This window comes from Gossypium raimondii, chromosome 13 (genome assembly GCF_025698545.1).
Source record: "Gossypium raimondii isolate GPD5lz chromosome 13, ASM2569854v1, whole genome shotgun sequence".
Lineage (NCBI taxonomy): Eukaryota > Viridiplantae > Streptophyta > Magnoliopsida > Malvales > Malvaceae > Gossypium > Gossypium raimondii.
Window position 1 is genome coordinate 55823254 of NC_068577.1, and position 17131 is coordinate 55840384.

Below are 17131 nucleotides of genomic sequence, written 5' to 3' on the forward strand. Positions count from 1 at the left end.
AAAACTGGAAATTTATCATTTTATCTCTTCACTTTAATTTGACTATTTTGTTATTTTCACTTATCACTTACTAAAATTACAATTAACAGATTAGCTGCCATCATTTGCACAGAGACTAAAATTTCAAATTTTTAAAAGTATAAGATCCTAGAATGGTCCAATTGGAAAATATAGACCAAATCTACATCTGAACACATAGTACAAAATTAGTATTGGATTTAACCAAACATATTTAACTGCTACTGTTTGGGTTAGGGCTAAAATTTTAAAATTTAAAAAGCATAGGGATTAAAATTGACCGATTTGAAGAGTCCAGGGACTAAATAATATCCACATTGGTATTGGACTATTATGATAAGAACAAAGCCAAATGCAGGCTTGAAGGTAGTCCAATTCCAAACATTTTTAATGATACAACAGCCATATATAAATTCAAGTTCAACAGCTGGTATTCAAACTTTATTTGCTGCAAAACCAAACAGAAAAAGGACATTTTTTAAGGAATGTACAAATATCAGGGATATATATTTAGATTTTTTTTATTTTTTATTTTTATGTTTCAGGGTAATAAAGAAAAAGGAAAAGCTATCAGCCCTGTGAAGTCCATGGCTTAAAGGTATGTTTTACTAGTCCCGAGCAGGTGCTGGAGAAAGTACGGTAGGTGACCAGAGTTTGCTGAGAATCTTGAATGGAGGCCTGGCCTTAATGTTTCTTAGCTTTTGAGTAAATTCTCCAAGGATTCTCGAACGTCTGTGCTCGTGCAATCTTGGGATGTCTGAAGAATGTTGGGACTGTCGACGGGCATGACATCAGAGAGCGGATAATTTCTGTTGGCGAGCAGTTGATTGCTTGTGTTGCAGCAAATTCCTTTCAATATTATGCTTTTATGCACCCCACCAAGCAAACCTTCATAATCAGTGTCCCCAGAATCTCCAACAAAAACCACCATTTTCGACAGGTCGATGCCCCACCGAACGTATAAATACCTGAAATGTGTGTTTGGGGTGTCATTGGATTGATACAGAGTTAAATAGGATAAGTTTAAGAACAATCAAAAGAAAAAATCCCAATGAGCAAACATGAAAACAACCATTTAAAGATAAAAAGCAACTGACGGCCTGAGGAAGATCGGAGACGAGAAAGAAGTTCAAGCATTAACATTTCAAAGCTGTTTTTGTTGACTCAATAAAACCCGAAAAATTTCCCCATGAAGAAAAGGGACGGAGAAAGAAAAAGAGAAAATTGCATTGCTTTGTTGACTACACATTGAGAAAATATTGATCGAAACAAACTCAGACTCGGTTGTGACTGAGAGTGTCAGGCATGGATAAATGGCCTTCATGGGTTGTTCAATTTTTTCTATGTATTTGGAGAGTCTTTGAGGGTCATATCCCCTACCCATATCTGAATATGTTTTGGACACGTGTGTCAAACATGGATATTCAAGCAACATGGTCCGTTGGTAGAGTTTCGGACTCTTAGTTCCGGTAACCAGGGATCAAACCCAGCAGCATTAATAAAAGAAACATAAAAACTCTACCTGAGGGCTTGAGAACGAGATGCCAAAACTGGAATAACATTTATCCTGGTTCCATTTCGACAATAAATAACATTACAACGGAGAGCTTGAATTCTCAGCGACTTTCGGAGCTCTTTAACAGGGGGAACCTGAGAAGAACATAAACATAAAATAGATGTTTCCCATGATATCATAAAGAAAATCATAAACATATGTGAACATATGATCACATGCTAGACAAGTTAGAAATGTAAAGTCGAATTCATCCTTAATGAAAGAAAACTTACCCTTCCTGCATTTTTCACTTCAAAAGTGTAGCAGTAATTGGTCGAAAGGTGTTCAGCTACAGTGACAATATGCTCCTCATTCCCTTCCATCTTATCAGTAACCGATCCAGCCCAACGGACCAAAGTCTTTCTCAACCCTTCCCCACCCCAACGGTGCTCGATGTGTGAGTGATAATAGAAGTCAATTACAAAGGGACCATCTTCAGGGTTAATAGTTGAATAGAAGAGATCACTACCGCTATTGCAGATGAAAGCATCAAAATCATTAGCATTCAAGCCTCCAGAGACTAGAAAAGACTGTATCTCAGATATGGTCATGTATGTTGACAATATAAAACCTATAGAGCCTTCAATCCTTTCTTTTTCGACAGCCTCAAAAACCTTTCTGATAGCATCAAGAAGGTCTTCATTGGAGTCGGAGTCCACAGCAATGACAAAAATATGTTTCCTCCTCCTTAATGCTGGAAACTTACCTGTGCTGGAACCATGGTCAATTCTGTCTCCGGATCCAGCTTTCCTTTGATCTTTTAAAACACCTTTTGACCATGATAAAACGGCATTCTCCAACTTACTATTTCGGTCATTCCCTTCGGAATCTAAAGAATTATCATTTCCACTAGCTCCACTCCTATCTCCATCCATTGAAAACTTTAGGTTCAAAGAAATATCATGTATATCTCTCAATGAATCACTCGGTGAATCTGTTTCTGAACTTTCACCTCCATCATCACTCCTTTGCCACTGTGGATGCCTTGTTTTGCAACTGGCAATTCGAGATAAGTAAGTTTTACAGTGCTCTGGCCATGAAAATAGGTGAATGTTCTTCAAACCATTTTGACGGCATCTTGCCCAGAGATGCTTGTCTGCAACAAGCTTCAGAAGAGCACCAGCAATAGACTGCTGGTCATGAGGATCCACAAGAAGACCATTGTCAAGCACCTGCGAAACATGTCGTATTGATTATCACCGCTGTGATTCAAACTTCGGATTCTTGCAAATGCTTGTGATTCTCTGATGTCAAGTAAAAAACAAAATATTTGATGAGTCATACCCGATGTATGTCAACAGGACCTCCATTTTTGGTGGCAACAATAGGCAAACCATGAGCTGCAGCCTGCAACAAAAGAGCAAAGTCATATATGGTTCGGAAATAAGATGAAATAAACACTATTTATAACTTATTTTGCAGAACACCTCGATCAAAGTAAGCCCAAACGGTTCGATAAAAGCTGGATTGATGAAAACACCCTGCACAAGAAGATTGGATAAGAAAAAGAGGTAGGCAAATACTATACAGAGAGAGTTATGAGAGCTCATAACAACTTTATAAGATATTGAGGCCAAAGAATCAACAAGAATACTAAGATACCCAAACCAAGTGTCTCAGTGATCGAATAACAAAACAATCCAAGTCACATCCCTTCTCAACAAAAGACAGAAATTCCACAATCTAAATATAAATTCTCTAAATAATATATATAAATTGGCATGGATAACAACTGCAATGACATAGTCCTTTCACAAATAAGATAATAGAAGTAGAATGCAGTTATTACAACAATTTGGCACTGGGAACCGGATAAGAGTTTTGTAACAAGAGACCAAACAGAAAAGGTAAGTTCAAAGCATGCACACTGCAATGGAAGTAGCCCAGAATATCAAGCCATCTACGAGTTGAAAATACACTAAAGGAAGAAATAAAATATTACCTTTGTCTTTGCTGCTAGTCGGTAGATATCAGGAACCTCAAACTGTTTATGGTGTTTAGGATATGCCACTTGTCCGTAAAGATCATATTTGTCAATAAGCTTAAGCACTGAGAGAAGAACAGAAGCATTTGTGCTTGACATTTCATCAATTCCATCTCGGTTTCCCATGATTAGAGTCTATAGAGCACCAAAGAAAGAAAAATGTAGAATTAAATGAAAGCAGCAATAAAAGTGCTTCAGCTTTCCCAAAACTGGCAGTAAGAGGAAGGCTCATTAGTTATTCAAACATACAAGGTTTGCAAGCTCCCGTAGTGGACGACATTCACCGAAAGCTTTGACCAACGTAGTGATGTTCTTTTTGGGATCTGGTCTAGCAAGGGCAAGTATCATAGGCTTCCGAGGATTGCTGAAGAAGCGCATTATCTACAAAATACCAAGTTCAAAACTAGTTTCAATTTGACGGTAGCAAGAGATATAGTAGTATTATCTTTGGGTTTGGGCACATTAAAACAAAGCACTTCGTAATAAATGTATAAGGAATTATTAGAACCTCGGACCAGATAGGCGGATCAGGGGAAGATGGATATTCTTCATTTCCTTCTACCTCACCATCCATATCACCATCTTGTGGAACAATATGATGGAATTCCATTCCAGGAGGAATTATCTGAACAAAAAGACAGATACATAATCAACATCCCCTGAACTAGCAAGAGAAAAATCATGTTTGCATGTTTATCAGAGTGAAGCAAGCATCAAACAATGTGCCTGGCCCAGCCAAGCTCAAAGAAGTAACATACTACACATGCAATACTGTCCATAAGCCAAGCTCAAAGCTGAACAGCACTCTTTGACATTTAAGAAACCACCTTGCAAAGTTTAATGTTTTGGAACTTACAACCATGCGAGGCATGAACCTTCCATAGCAGCTGACATTACGTCTGATCCTTGCACGCAGTTTACGTTCCAGGACTGGATCAAAACCATCATATAAACGCCATTGTTCATCTATTTCCTGTCTAGTACTGGTTATGACTATTTCAGAGGCATCAAGAGATAATTCTTCAGCCTCTATTCGACGCATAATTTTGTATGTTGTATTTATTTCATCCTTTGATAAGCGGCCCTGCTTTAAAAGTTGTTCCAACTTATCTCGTCCAAGTGAGTGGCCAGTAAAAAGCATTGGTACATTTAAAGCACCAGATAGAAGAGCAGCAGAGTCGCCTGCATCAGCGTAATGTCCATGGATGGCAACAGGCCAGACTGGTTTCCCGCTACCAATTTGCTCACCGAGAACATGAGACATCTGTATTATGTGGCTAAGTGCACCATCAACAAATTCAGGGATGTGAGGCCACAGAAGTTCTTTGGGAATATATTTATCCTTTGGACCAAATGGTATTCGTACAATATACGCACCGCTGCTCTCTCCCATCTCATCCATGAAATCTTCTGAATTTCTTGGTGTCAGCATCTCTGTGGGTTCACCATAGCTCCAATCTACATCTGGTGACGCAACTTGCCTAGTAAGCAAATCAACCCGATAAACTCCTGGCATTGAACCCAATGCCCTTGCAAGTTCCACAACATACTTAACCTATAGACAACAAAAGTTTCATCACTTATCAGCATATGCGATAGGATGAGTTTTCTATGACCGGAATTAGAGAGAAAAGTTTCGACAACCTAATTACCTGACCACCGGTATCAGAATCCCGACCAAGCTCCATATTTTCACCTCGAATTAGACCATGAAGGCTGCATGGAAACTAGTAGTTAAGAACATTGAATATCATCAAGACTGTATGAACTGTCAAAATTGGGTTCCCCCCCACCCCACCCCCGCCTCCCTTCCTTTACTAGATTTCCTTTCAGAAACTAATTGGTTGATTTTATGCTAAATTATACCGGAATTTATGTTAAAAAACTAAAGTTATCAAAATGCTAGAAATATTGGAACACAAAGTTACATCCACGTTAAAAAACTAAACCACTAGAGTTCAGTTCATGCCTTATTAGTACAATGTATAGCTTTTTCCCCTTCTGTTGACTAGCCCAAGTCTCCATTGCATCAACAGAATTGATTCTAGGCAATCTGCCTTTGTGGGTCTCTCCGTGAGCCGATACATCACTAACAATATCTCCTTTCTCCCCTTCAGATAAGTCTTCAGACATATCAGCAGTTGCTTCTCTGCGGCCTCTTTCACGTTCAAGACGGCGTTTAGCCTTTCTTTGAGCCAACTGAGACTCAAGCTACAAAAGAAAGAAATATAAAAAAGCTTAGCACTTAATCACAAAGACCAAAAAATCTTTTACCATATTAAGATGGTGAAAAATCAAATTTTCAAGTTTACCAATTATTATTAATCATGTCAACCACAACCCTGTGAAGGGAAAAATTATACATTTAACTCTGAAGGCAAACGAAGTCCCGTAAAAAATTTCTTCATTAGTTAAGCAATGGACAGGAAACTCTCATTTTGTTAAAAAAGTCAAAACAACTCCAACTCAGATAGCAACTTAATTTTGAAGAAAGAAAAACAAATTAGACAGCATATCAACACTGCACATGAAGAACACTGAAAAGTTATTTTATGGATAAAGCCAAAGTGCTTTTTGTTTTCTCCGAAACGTGTTAAGTTGAATGAAATTAGCATTTTGTTTTCTCCAAAACATGTTAAGTTGAATTAAATTAGCATTTTGTTTTCTCCGAAACGTGTTAATTTGAATTAAATTAGCATTTTGTTTTCTCCGCAACGTGTTAAGTTGAATTCAAAGAAAAAGCCATTTATGTTTAGCGATTAAGCATTGAGGAAGGATTAAGCTTAGGTTGCCAAAACACCAGCTTAAGCCTGCTAATTCAACCACAGTAAAGCTAGATAAAAAAAAGGCTCTGTTTCCTTGTGGCTTTACAAATCATACGAATTACTTAAAACATTACTATTTTTTCGTGCAAACTCACTTTTTTTGCCTTTCGCTTGTGGAAGCAAAAGGCAAACAAACAAATGATGCAAACAAAATCTTCTTAACAAGGTTATATTTACTGAGTATCAATTGTTAGAGAATTGAAAAAACCTATATAAACCCATTAAATAACATTCCATCAAGGCATCAACCCCTTCAACAAATCAGCTAGACTCACCATTTTTATCTCACATTTTTCACTAACTTTATAAGTAGACCAATTCAACCCAAAATATCAAAAATAAATATATATAAACAAAAAAAAACTCCCGATCATATTATGCTTCACATTCCATTCCAGCCACAAACCGTGATCACTCCACATTTGAACATCTTAAATCACAATCCAAACATGGTGAATAAAAACAAAAGGCCATCCAAAAAGAAAGAAAGAAACCAAAGAACCTGCTTCTTCTGCCGAGCCAAATTCCAAATCCTCCAACACATATTCTCCAATCTAGTGTTTCTCTCTTGAGGACTCCTCGTTGCTTGAGCCTATAGCAACCATTTTAAAAAAATTCAGCTAAAACCCATAGTGTAAAAAAAAACATAACACAATCCACCAAACATAACAAATCAAAGAGCACCTTAACCCAAGAACGATGTAGATCAGTTTCATCGAACCCAGTAATGACCTCCTCCACGAAATAACGGGTGGGGCTGAACCTACCTCGTTCCCGGAGCAACAACGACGATTTAGCATCGTCTAAGTTAGGACCCACATCCAAAATCGCCTCCAAGTAACTATTTATCCAATCATTACCCGCCATTTCCTTGAAGGGAAGAAGAACAGTGATAGATTGAATGAAAGAGAAGCTGAAACAAGGTGATGGGTATTTCTTTTTGTGTTTGTGTGTGTTACAGGAAATTGAAGATGATGATGGATTAGTTAATGGAATTTGTTTCTTGCTTACACGATAAGAACACTGTTGCAAAAAAAGCTGAAATAGTAATGGCTATGCACAATCTCCAGAGTGAATCTAGGACTAGGAGCAAAGGAATATTAAGTTTTTTCTTTCTTTTTTACGGTTTAAACGCAGTCTTTGTCATATAATGAAATTTTAATTTGATTATATAAATATATATATATTGTTGTCAATTTTGTATATAGAGATTTTCATAAGAACAAAAAATCCCTAATAATTGTAATTTACTTTTACTAAATAATATTTTATTAAATGAAGTCAAAAAATTAAATTAAATTATTATTATTTTAGAGAATTAAAGTAAAATTTTACATTTTAGAGGACCGAACCCCTCGACCCCTAATTATGAAAAAATTTAAAAATGAAGTATTTAATAATTTTAAATCTCACTGGGTTAAAATATATTAAATAATATTATTATAGGTTAAAAAAAAAAAAAAGAAAATGTTGTTTTAGGGATGGATTTTTATAGCATTTATGACAAATTTTTCCTTTTCTAACTTTACCCAAAATTTTTAAAAGTAAATAAAAGAGACCACACTTTTTAAAAAGGAAGTGAAAAAAATCATTACCAAATAGTTCAATTAAAAGGTTGAAAACTTCAAATGCAAACATTCACTTTTTCTTTTTTAATTACAATTACAATAACAGGATAAAACCCGAACAACCAACGCGATTAGAACAACTCAAATCCAAATCACATTTAAAGCTATGAATACTCTTGACCATCAGGCCATCACATGGAGTTTAATTTATATTATAAACTTAAAATTAATTCAATTCATAATTATTATTTTTTAAATCAATAAAATTATATTCGAGTCTCATCATATCATATATTATATATTACAAGGTTCTATATAAAAAAAATAGATAACCATATTTATTTACATTTTCTAATGTGTAAGACTTTTCATTTGAAATTCTTATTTTCAATTTAGATAAATTACTCTTTTACTCCTTACCTTAAATTTATTTTTTTAGAATTTTTATATTTTAAATATTAAAATAGGTGAATATTAAATTATTAAGCTTTAATATAGTTTTTTTATAAAAACACATATTAATAATAATTATTAAATTAAATTTATAGTTTTCAAATAATATAAGAGACAATTACATTCATGGATTAAGAAGAGTAAAGATAAATATAAAATTATAAAAAATCAAATATTATTAATTTTAACATTAAAATAGATTAATTTTAAAATGTATATAAAATATAACCTATAAAAATTATTAATAATATTTTTAAATTGTTAAAAATGAAATCGTGATAGTTTTTATATTGTTTTAATTTCTAAATTATTTGAATATGTTTGAAACATTTTGTAATTACTTTACTTATTCAATTTTAATGATTTTAGACAAAATTAATCTCTATAATATTATTTAGTAAACTATTTTTAAATATATATATATATATATTAAGTTTATATCCTTAATCAGATTCATTAATTTCTAATTAATTTACTTTTTTGACAAAGGAGAAAATTCTGCTGTCAAATCAAATAATAGAAGGTGTTTTATTTCCTAGAAAAGTCCAGACCAACTGGCCTAATCAAATGATATAATGCATACGTATCCAATTAAAAACAATATTTATGGCATAAACTGCTCTGATGATTAATTATTATATTTGTTTCAATATGGAACGTTGGCATATGTACGTGTCAGATTATTAGTATTAATTATTTATAAAATCGTACTATGCTTTATTTTATTTTAATCTTGTTTCAATGAAACGTTAATTATATGGTTGACGATGTCTTTATTTAGAGGAATTCATGGTCGGCTGAGATGGGATCGGATTAAATTTATGTATAATTTTTTAAATTTGGGTCGATTTAAAATATAAGTTTTAATTTTTTTTTAAATTTATGGATTTAAATTTTTTTAAATGAATATATTTATTATAGGTTCCGATTATTTTTTTTTTTGGTTGGAATAATACCTAGAACTACCCATGATTTCTTCCCGACTCATAAATAAAAGAATAAATGCGCGTCAACGTACTCAAATCTACGTCCTCAATCGACTAGTCTAATTTAGATTTAATCCAATTTGAGATGTATTTTTTTTATATTTCGAAACCATCAAATTTAAATTTTAAAGACTATTTAATCAATAAAATTGATGTCACGAGAATTTAATTATAGATTGAATCAACATTAATTTCGAGTTGTATCTCTAATTAAACCTACAATACTTGATTGAAAACATTTAATTTAATTATAGATTGAATCATCATGAATTTGACTTCAATGTTCAATTTGATATCTAGATTAAACCGTATGATGTGACCCAATGAATATTTGACGTATGAGCTATAGTAAAAAAAAAAAACATAAGCACTTAAGTAAGAGAAAAAAAAGTCAGGATCAAATTAAACATCACAACTAAACTCAGATGCTTAATTGAGAAAGAAAAATACGAGTATCAAATTGAAAACCTTGAGATAATGAAGCCAAGCTCCAGTATTAAATTGAGAAAAAAATCCTAATATTAAATTGAACATTAAAACTAAATTTAGGTACTAAATAATAAATATAGTATTTTTTCTTTATTTTATTTTAAAAATATTAATTTTAATAATAAAACTTCAAATTTTTTTTATAAAAGAAACAATCATTTTAATAGTATTGAAAAAAATCATATTGAAGCTTGATTAGATTAATCAATAGTCTCAAATCCTTACAATTTGATCCTTATCTTATCAAACAAAAAAGAAATTGATGGCCAAAAAAATAAAACCAATAAAAATGAGTGAAGCCATTATTTCATACTATGATAATTCAGATAATTAAGAGTTATTTGAATATTGTCACATAACTTCAATCATAATTTGATATGTGCCGCCAAATTAAGTATTATTTGAATATGGTCAATTAGATTAGATAATGTTGGAGATATTATCTTATGGACCTTTCCCATCACATTATTTACGGTTTTTTAATTATTAAATAACATTTCAATCAATTTTTTCATATTATTTATACATAATTTTATTTTTTTACCTTAAATCCCGAAGCCAAAATCTTAATCCCTGAACCAGAGTTTAGGGTTTGAGGTTTGAGATTTAGAATTAAGGTAAAAAAAATTGATTCAGGGTTTGAGCTTCAAGGTTCAAGATTTTGGGTTCAGGATAAAATAATTATTCAAATTATGTATCAATGGTATGGAAAAAAATTACTGAAATATCATTAAATAATTGGAAAAAGGTCATTGATGATGTGGTGGGAAGAGTCCACAAAATAATTTCTCGATAACGTTGAGTAGAATATGAATATTTGAATTGAGCAACTATTTTATATGGTTTATAATTGTTTATTCTACAGAATTTAGTTTACTTTTAATATGAAAAGAGAAGCGAAACCAAAATTCATAATATAAACCTCCAACCTTTATGTTACTAGGGTTGATTTTCTTTTGAAACAGATAATATTATTCATATTTATGGTAATATCGATTTTGTCAGGTAATTTAAGATTTTATTTCAAAAAAATAAAACCATCGATGCAATTTATTGGATTACCTAACTAGCCCAACATCAAAATTCAAAATACATCGATGCAACTTGTTGGATTACCTAACTACCCGATATAAATGAAAGGAACCTTAACACCCATACGGATCGAGTTCCTTCAATAAATGATCCACTCCTTTTATTTTTAACACAAAATCTTAAATCCTAAATTATTTCTTTGAACTATTTAGTTTTATTTGCAGTAGAGTTAAAAACATAATTATTTTAACAAACAAAAATTTCAAAATAATTAAAATTATCTAAATAAATATTAATTTATATAATTGAGGACTATACAAAATACCCTTAACCCTAAGTAACACTAACTCCAATAACAAAACTAAAAATAGATGAATTATAATGGCAATCCACCCTGATTACTGAACAATGATAATTTTATTAATCACTTCGAGATATTGCATTTCCAAGCAATGAAACTTCATCTCTTGCAAACAAGGTGTAGATATATATATATATATATATATATATATATGACAACAAAAGATGACTGCAAGAGAAGCCAAACAAGGTGTAGGATATATATATATATATATATATATTCTTATTCTTATCATTGTTGGCATTTTCATCTCTTGCAATGAAACTTCATCAAGCACTACCAGAGATGATATATCTTCATATTATCTTTTCATTAAGAAGCAATCATCCTCATCCCAGTCAAATAATGCCTCTTCAGTTTCCTTTCTCGCACGTTACTTGACCTGCAAGGAACCAAGTCTCGACTATATTATCCGGACTTTTTTAGAAAAATATTCGGCTCTAAAACCTATGTTTACGCACCAGTACTGATTGTTCAATACAAATGAGTCAATTGCCACTTTTTTCCCATCATCATTTCGGTTCCAGTGATAGACTGCATGTGTTCTGTTCATGATCTCCAGTGTCGAATGGCCGTAACTGGCTTCCCGGAATGCTGAATAATCCGGTTGGGGATCTCTAAACCTACACCATCGATATAACATTTGCTAAAAACAATAAGAAAATGCCGTTTCTTATAGATTGAATGTTATACTGGTATGTATCAAAGACGGATTTCGGACTTTGTACTTACTTTCCTGCTAAACCTTCTTGATTTCCACCATCTCCAACAGTGATGTAAACAGGAGCTGATTCGTCCGGTACAGGGAAACGTTCACCACTTGATACATTGTACCTTATATTTGAGATTCGATACTGAAAGTTCATAGGGAAAACATATGAGTGTTTATCCCGGAAAAGATATCAACAATCGTAACGACATAGACCCAAATCTTGTGAAAACATAGTATTCATAAGACCTGATTTTACTATATTAGTATTCGTGTAAGGGTTCTATGAAGGGTTGTAGATATTCGGATTCAAGCTTTGAGCTCTCAAGTATGGCAGCATGAAAAAGATTTAAGGGAAAGAAACATACGGATCTTTCATAAGCATGGACATGACCAGCAAAGATTACATCAACTTTGTGATGGATGAACCATTCTTCGAACACTGCTCGCATACTTTCACCTTCCATGAAATGTGCTTCGTTACTGTTGTAGATCGGAACATGCACAAGAACAATGAGCCATGGGGTCTTCTTCCTGTCAACCCTGTTTAATTCTTCCTCGAGCCATTTCCATTGAGGTGTATATTTCACTATTACAACAACAAGAAACAACTATGTTACTCAAACTCGGGTATTCAACTTCTTTTTCATATATGCATCAGACATGGATGTCGAACATGAGTAACATACCAAACGGAGAGTAGCTTGATAGCACGATTATATGAGCGGATGCACGCCTAATAGCATACCACATAGGACTACTGCTTTTAGAAGCCAAATAAGGCGTAGGATATCGATGTAGATACGATTTGAATGGAGTAACTTCATTCTGCATATGTTTTTTCTTGAAGTTAAAAACAATAAAAACAAAAATGATTCTACAATATGATTTTGTAATTACCATATAAGGCATGTATTCTATTTCATGATTCCCAGCAGACCATATCCATGGCTGATAAGCAGTACTTTTCTCCACGAATCTACCCCATGAATCCCACCGTATACCAACATCATTGTACTTGTATCTATCGGCATAAGAAAGATCTCCCACAAACAACACACTCTGTGCTCCACTCTCCATGTAATGCTCAAGTGTGGACAGCGAGTTATACGTCTGTCCCAAATCACCTGCAATGTATACATGTTATTTGAACTTGAATGCTTGTAAATGTTCAACACGGTACTCACAAACACTCACCGATGATTCCAAATTTGTAAGGAACATCTGGACCGATCATCGGAGGTGTTTGAAACCAAAACTCTCGTGCGGAATCACCATCCCCAGTCTTGTAATAGTACTTGGTATCATACTGAGAAACAATAAACAAATGATTAAGCAACCAATATCTTCATATCATATAATAGTTAAGCCATTAGTGTACCTCAAGGCCATCAACGAGAACATGATGAATATAGCCAGAATTGTATTTATAAAAGGTGTAGTTTGTCATTTTCCCTTCTGCACTGAATTCATAGTTCTTATCAGATTTACCATATTGTACTTTGCTGGACCCTGGTTCATCAAATGTAATCCATGAGATTATTACAGCATTTCCGTCATAGTTCCCTTGTGTTATATGCACCTACAGTCGAAAAAACATGCATGTTAGGAATATCATAGTCCCCTGTGTTGCTCGGAATCGTGTGTGAGTGTTCTGTTTTCAATGTTTTTCACGATTTTCGTGTATTTTAGAGGGTTTTTGGAGGTCATATTCCCATATCCATACCGAGATATCGTTCTCTAGTAACCAGAAAACTACTCAATACTGTATCAGACACTCAAACTCGAATCTCAGTGTAGGAAGCTTTGTACATTTACTGCTAAAAAGGGGGAAAATCTCACTTGTTGAGGTGCATTGTATCCTTTGGGAACTGCAAATACTTCATGATCAAGAGGGATATCGACCGATGGCCACTCCTCTCGAACGAATCTACTCGTGATACCGGCATTCACATTGTTGACAAAGTTCAAGATAACAAATGGTACCAATATGAATTGAAACAGCAAAGATTTCATCTTAATGACCCTTAGATGATTCTTGATCAATCAATCAAGAACCATGCAGTTTCTGCATTTAGGATAAAAAAAAACACCAAATTGTCACAAATTCATGAAACAATTTACAAAAAAAGAGTAAAACATTATTACATGAAAAAACATGACAATTTCCAATATGTATATATATGTTCCACTCAAGTTTACCATTAAGCTAAAGCTTTACATGAAACACAAAATGGAACCAGGAACCATAAGTGTATCTGCTAACTACATAGTCCCCTAATCCTTAACAACTGTCTTCCTGACTATGTATTGTCCAAAATCCATTGTCTCTATTCTACCATCGCTCAAACAGCTACAAATTACTCAAAAAGATTAGTTTTTACGGACCGTTTGCAAAGAATTATCACAGTAATATATACTTGAAAAACAACCCATTAATGAATGTTGGAAACAATATGGATACCATCAATCTGAATAAAATTTAATGCAAAAAAAAAAAACCCAAGATTCAGCTCATCTATTTAAACTGAAAAATAATTTATTTGAAGTTTTAACCAAATCCCAGAATGGAAAACATCATCACCAATGAAAATTGTAATTTTTTTTTTAATAAAACAAAAATAAGGGAGAATGAAAAAGGAAGTACCTTTTGGAAAATAACTAACTTTGAGAGGCAATGAATGGGATTGCATTGTCTTTCATCTTAAATAATGGGTTATGGATATGGGGGACGGTGTAAGTTAGTGGGGACCGTAATGGGTCGAGGTAGCGTACGTTAGTGTAGGGGAGTAGATCTGTCGTATTGGTCGTAGTTTGCGTTGTCTTAACAAAACATTGTTCTTCTTGTCTAAAAACATTGTTCTGGTTGGCTAAGATTGTATACGTGGCGAACTTTTATTGGTTGATTTGACGGTTGTTGATCTTGATTAAGACAGATTGTTTTATTGTCGTTTTTTTTGGGTTAGAATATATATTTTTGGAATTACTTTTTATGGCATTGGTAGAATGATTTTAACTATTTACTGTTGGATTAATAATTAATTTTAATAATTTTATTAATTGAATTTTAATTTAGTTAATACCTTGCTGAATAACAATCATGGGATTATGAGCTCGAGTACGATTAATCTCATTTTCTTATAATCTAAACTTAAAATCATATGATTTTACAAATTCAATGATAAATATTATTTTATATATCAACAATGCTTGAATATAATCATTGGATAGATGAAATCGTCATATTGAACTATGAATATTAATAGAACCAAAGAACAAAGTTCAACTCTTAGAGAAACATCTTTAAATGTCAGTTCTTCATTACTTTTGAAAAATATTTTTAAAAAGTGCTGTGAAAAAATATTTTTGAGAAGTACTTTTGAAAAGTTTGGTTTAAAATTTGAGTGTTTAGCATTGCTGTCAAAAAGTACTTTTGAGAAATAAAATGTCCATTTTAGACATGTTATTATCAAGTAACAAATATGCATTTAAATAATATTTAAATTAGTTAATATTATTATATTTTAGTAAGAATATAAAAAATTGATTATAACTTGTTGTTAATATTTTAATATATAAAATATAAATTTTAAATATTTTTAATCAATAAATATTAATTATTTATAAAATTTAATTAGATTATATAAACTATATTTTAAATATTTAAATATAACCATTAAATATTTTTAATTAGTATTTTAAAAAATATTTTTTTATTTTTAATTAATGATTTTAACATATTTGTAATTAAGCACCAAGAAAAAAAAAGGAAAATACTATGTTATTGGAGGGGTGAAAAAGTAATTAAGTATCAAAAGTGCTTTTGGGCGAGAAAAAGCTAAAATTTTTAGCTTCTCCTTTTTAGAAGTGATTTTCAAAAACACTTTTGAAAAGCTAAAAATTTCAGTCAAAAACAGCTTGTTCTGCACAGCTTTAGAGTGAGAAGTGCTTTTTTCAAGCAATGAAGAACTGGCCCTAAATCTTCATCAAAAGTAGTTCGAGTTTAGAATCTATACTCTTCGTGTTTATCATCAATGCCTAAAAATCTCCTCCTTATTTCATGGATCTTAACTTCAAAACCCAATTAATTCTGAAACAAAGCTTAAACAATTTTTAAAAAATTTTGAATAGAATATATTTTTATAAACCCTCTCTTCTCGCTTGTTCGTGGATGTTAAAATTTGAAAATCATTATCACTTGCTACTATTAAATATCTTTATAATCGACTCGTCTTGCCTCACTCTCATTTTATAAATATTAGTTATTTTGAATAATTTTAATGTGCATTTTCATATAGGCATTAGTGAATAATTTATGAATACACTAAAAATATTAAAATAAAATTTTTCAACAAATTAAAAGTAAATTTTAAAAAAATATTTATACTTAAATAACACTAAGATATGTACAACGTAACAAGCAAATACCTTTAAAATAGTGGCAAAAATAACAATAAAATAATAGTTATATAGTATCCAAACAATAAAAACAAAATAGTAGTAATATATAGTGAAAATGGCAGCAAAATAATGAAAAAAATAGCAAGAAAACAACAATTTTTTTCCCTTTTTGCAAATTCGGACCAGACCGGGCCTGGGTCCGAAAAACCTTACTCAAGGCTTGACCTGTTTTCTAAACTGATTTTATTTTTTTTACCCAAACCCTTCTACTTTTCAAGCAAATCTTCGAGGTCGGACTAGTATAATAGTCAAACATTGTGACACAAAATATTATTTTTCCATTTCTACATTAAAACATTACATAAAATTATTCACATAAAATTAACATCTGCCATATATAAATATAATGCCTACTTAACTTCTTTTTATCTAAAACATTAATTTACAATATATATATCAAATGTTAATACATTAGTTTCAATAATATAATTTAGGTAATTGCACGGAGGCTGAGCTTAGGAGGATCTTGGATGGGTTAAACCTTCTTTTGGAAAAACGATTCGATAGGGTCTCAATCCAAACTGACAGTATTGAGGCCGTTAACATTATTCAAGATGGCTCTTACAGAAACTCTAATTCTACTCTAATCAGGAGAATATTTCAAGTCCTGAATATGTTTAAGCAGTGGAAGATTCAACATTTGCCTAGAGAAGAGAACTCAATTGCAGATAGTTTGGCTAAGTCAGTTTG

At 32.2% G+C, this 17131-nt stretch overlaps 2 protein-coding genes and 1 long non-coding RNA gene across 3 annotated transcripts; 1 reads left to right on the forward strand and 2 right to left on the reverse strand.

Annotated features, from left to right (window-relative positions):
• Nucleotides 1–402: 402 nt before the first annotated feature.
• On the reverse strand, nucleotides 403–7512 carry LOC105782791 (probable sucrose-phosphate synthase 1). The gene is made up of 13 exons (XM_012607784.2): nucleotides 7067–7512; nucleotides 6885–6974; nucleotides 5527–5768; nucleotides 5210–5273; nucleotides 4414–5112; nucleotides 4066–4182; nucleotides 3807–3938; nucleotides 3516–3692; nucleotides 3001–3054; nucleotides 2858–2920; nucleotides 1807–2745; nucleotides 1541–1668; nucleotides 403–986 (listed from the first exon to the last, which is right to left on the reverse strand). Exons 1-13 carry the CDS (start codon nucleotides 7247–7249, stop codon nucleotides 713–715), a joined length of 3162 nt encoding a protein of 1053 aa, XP_012463238.1. The 5' UTR covers nucleotides 7250–7512; the 3' UTR covers nucleotides 403–712.
• A 3385-nt stretch (nucleotides 7513–10897) lies between these two features.
• Nucleotides 10898–11491, forward strand: LOC128036055 (uncharacterized). The gene is made up of 2 exons (XR_008192887.1): nucleotides 10898–11388; nucleotides 11461–11491. It is a non-coding gene; the product is annotated as an uncharacterized LOC128036055 (long non-coding RNA).
• Nucleotides 11309–14784, reverse strand: LOC105783439 (bifunctional purple acid phosphatase 26). Its single transcript, XM_012608896.2, has 10 exons — nucleotides 14628–14784; nucleotides 13823–14048; nucleotides 13362–13562; nucleotides 13178–13289; nucleotides 12881–13107; nucleotides 12670–12808; nucleotides 12349–12569; nucleotides 12004–12125; nucleotides 11733–11894; nucleotides 11309–11653 (listed from the first exon to the last, which is right to left on the reverse strand). Exons 2-10 carry the CDS (start codon nucleotides 13994–13996, stop codon nucleotides 11584–11586), a joined length of 1428 nt encoding a protein of 475 aa, XP_012464350.1. The 5' UTR covers nucleotides 13997–14048; nucleotides 14628–14784; the 3' UTR covers nucleotides 11309–11583.
• Between the last annotated feature and the right edge of the window lie 2347 nt (nucleotides 14785–17131).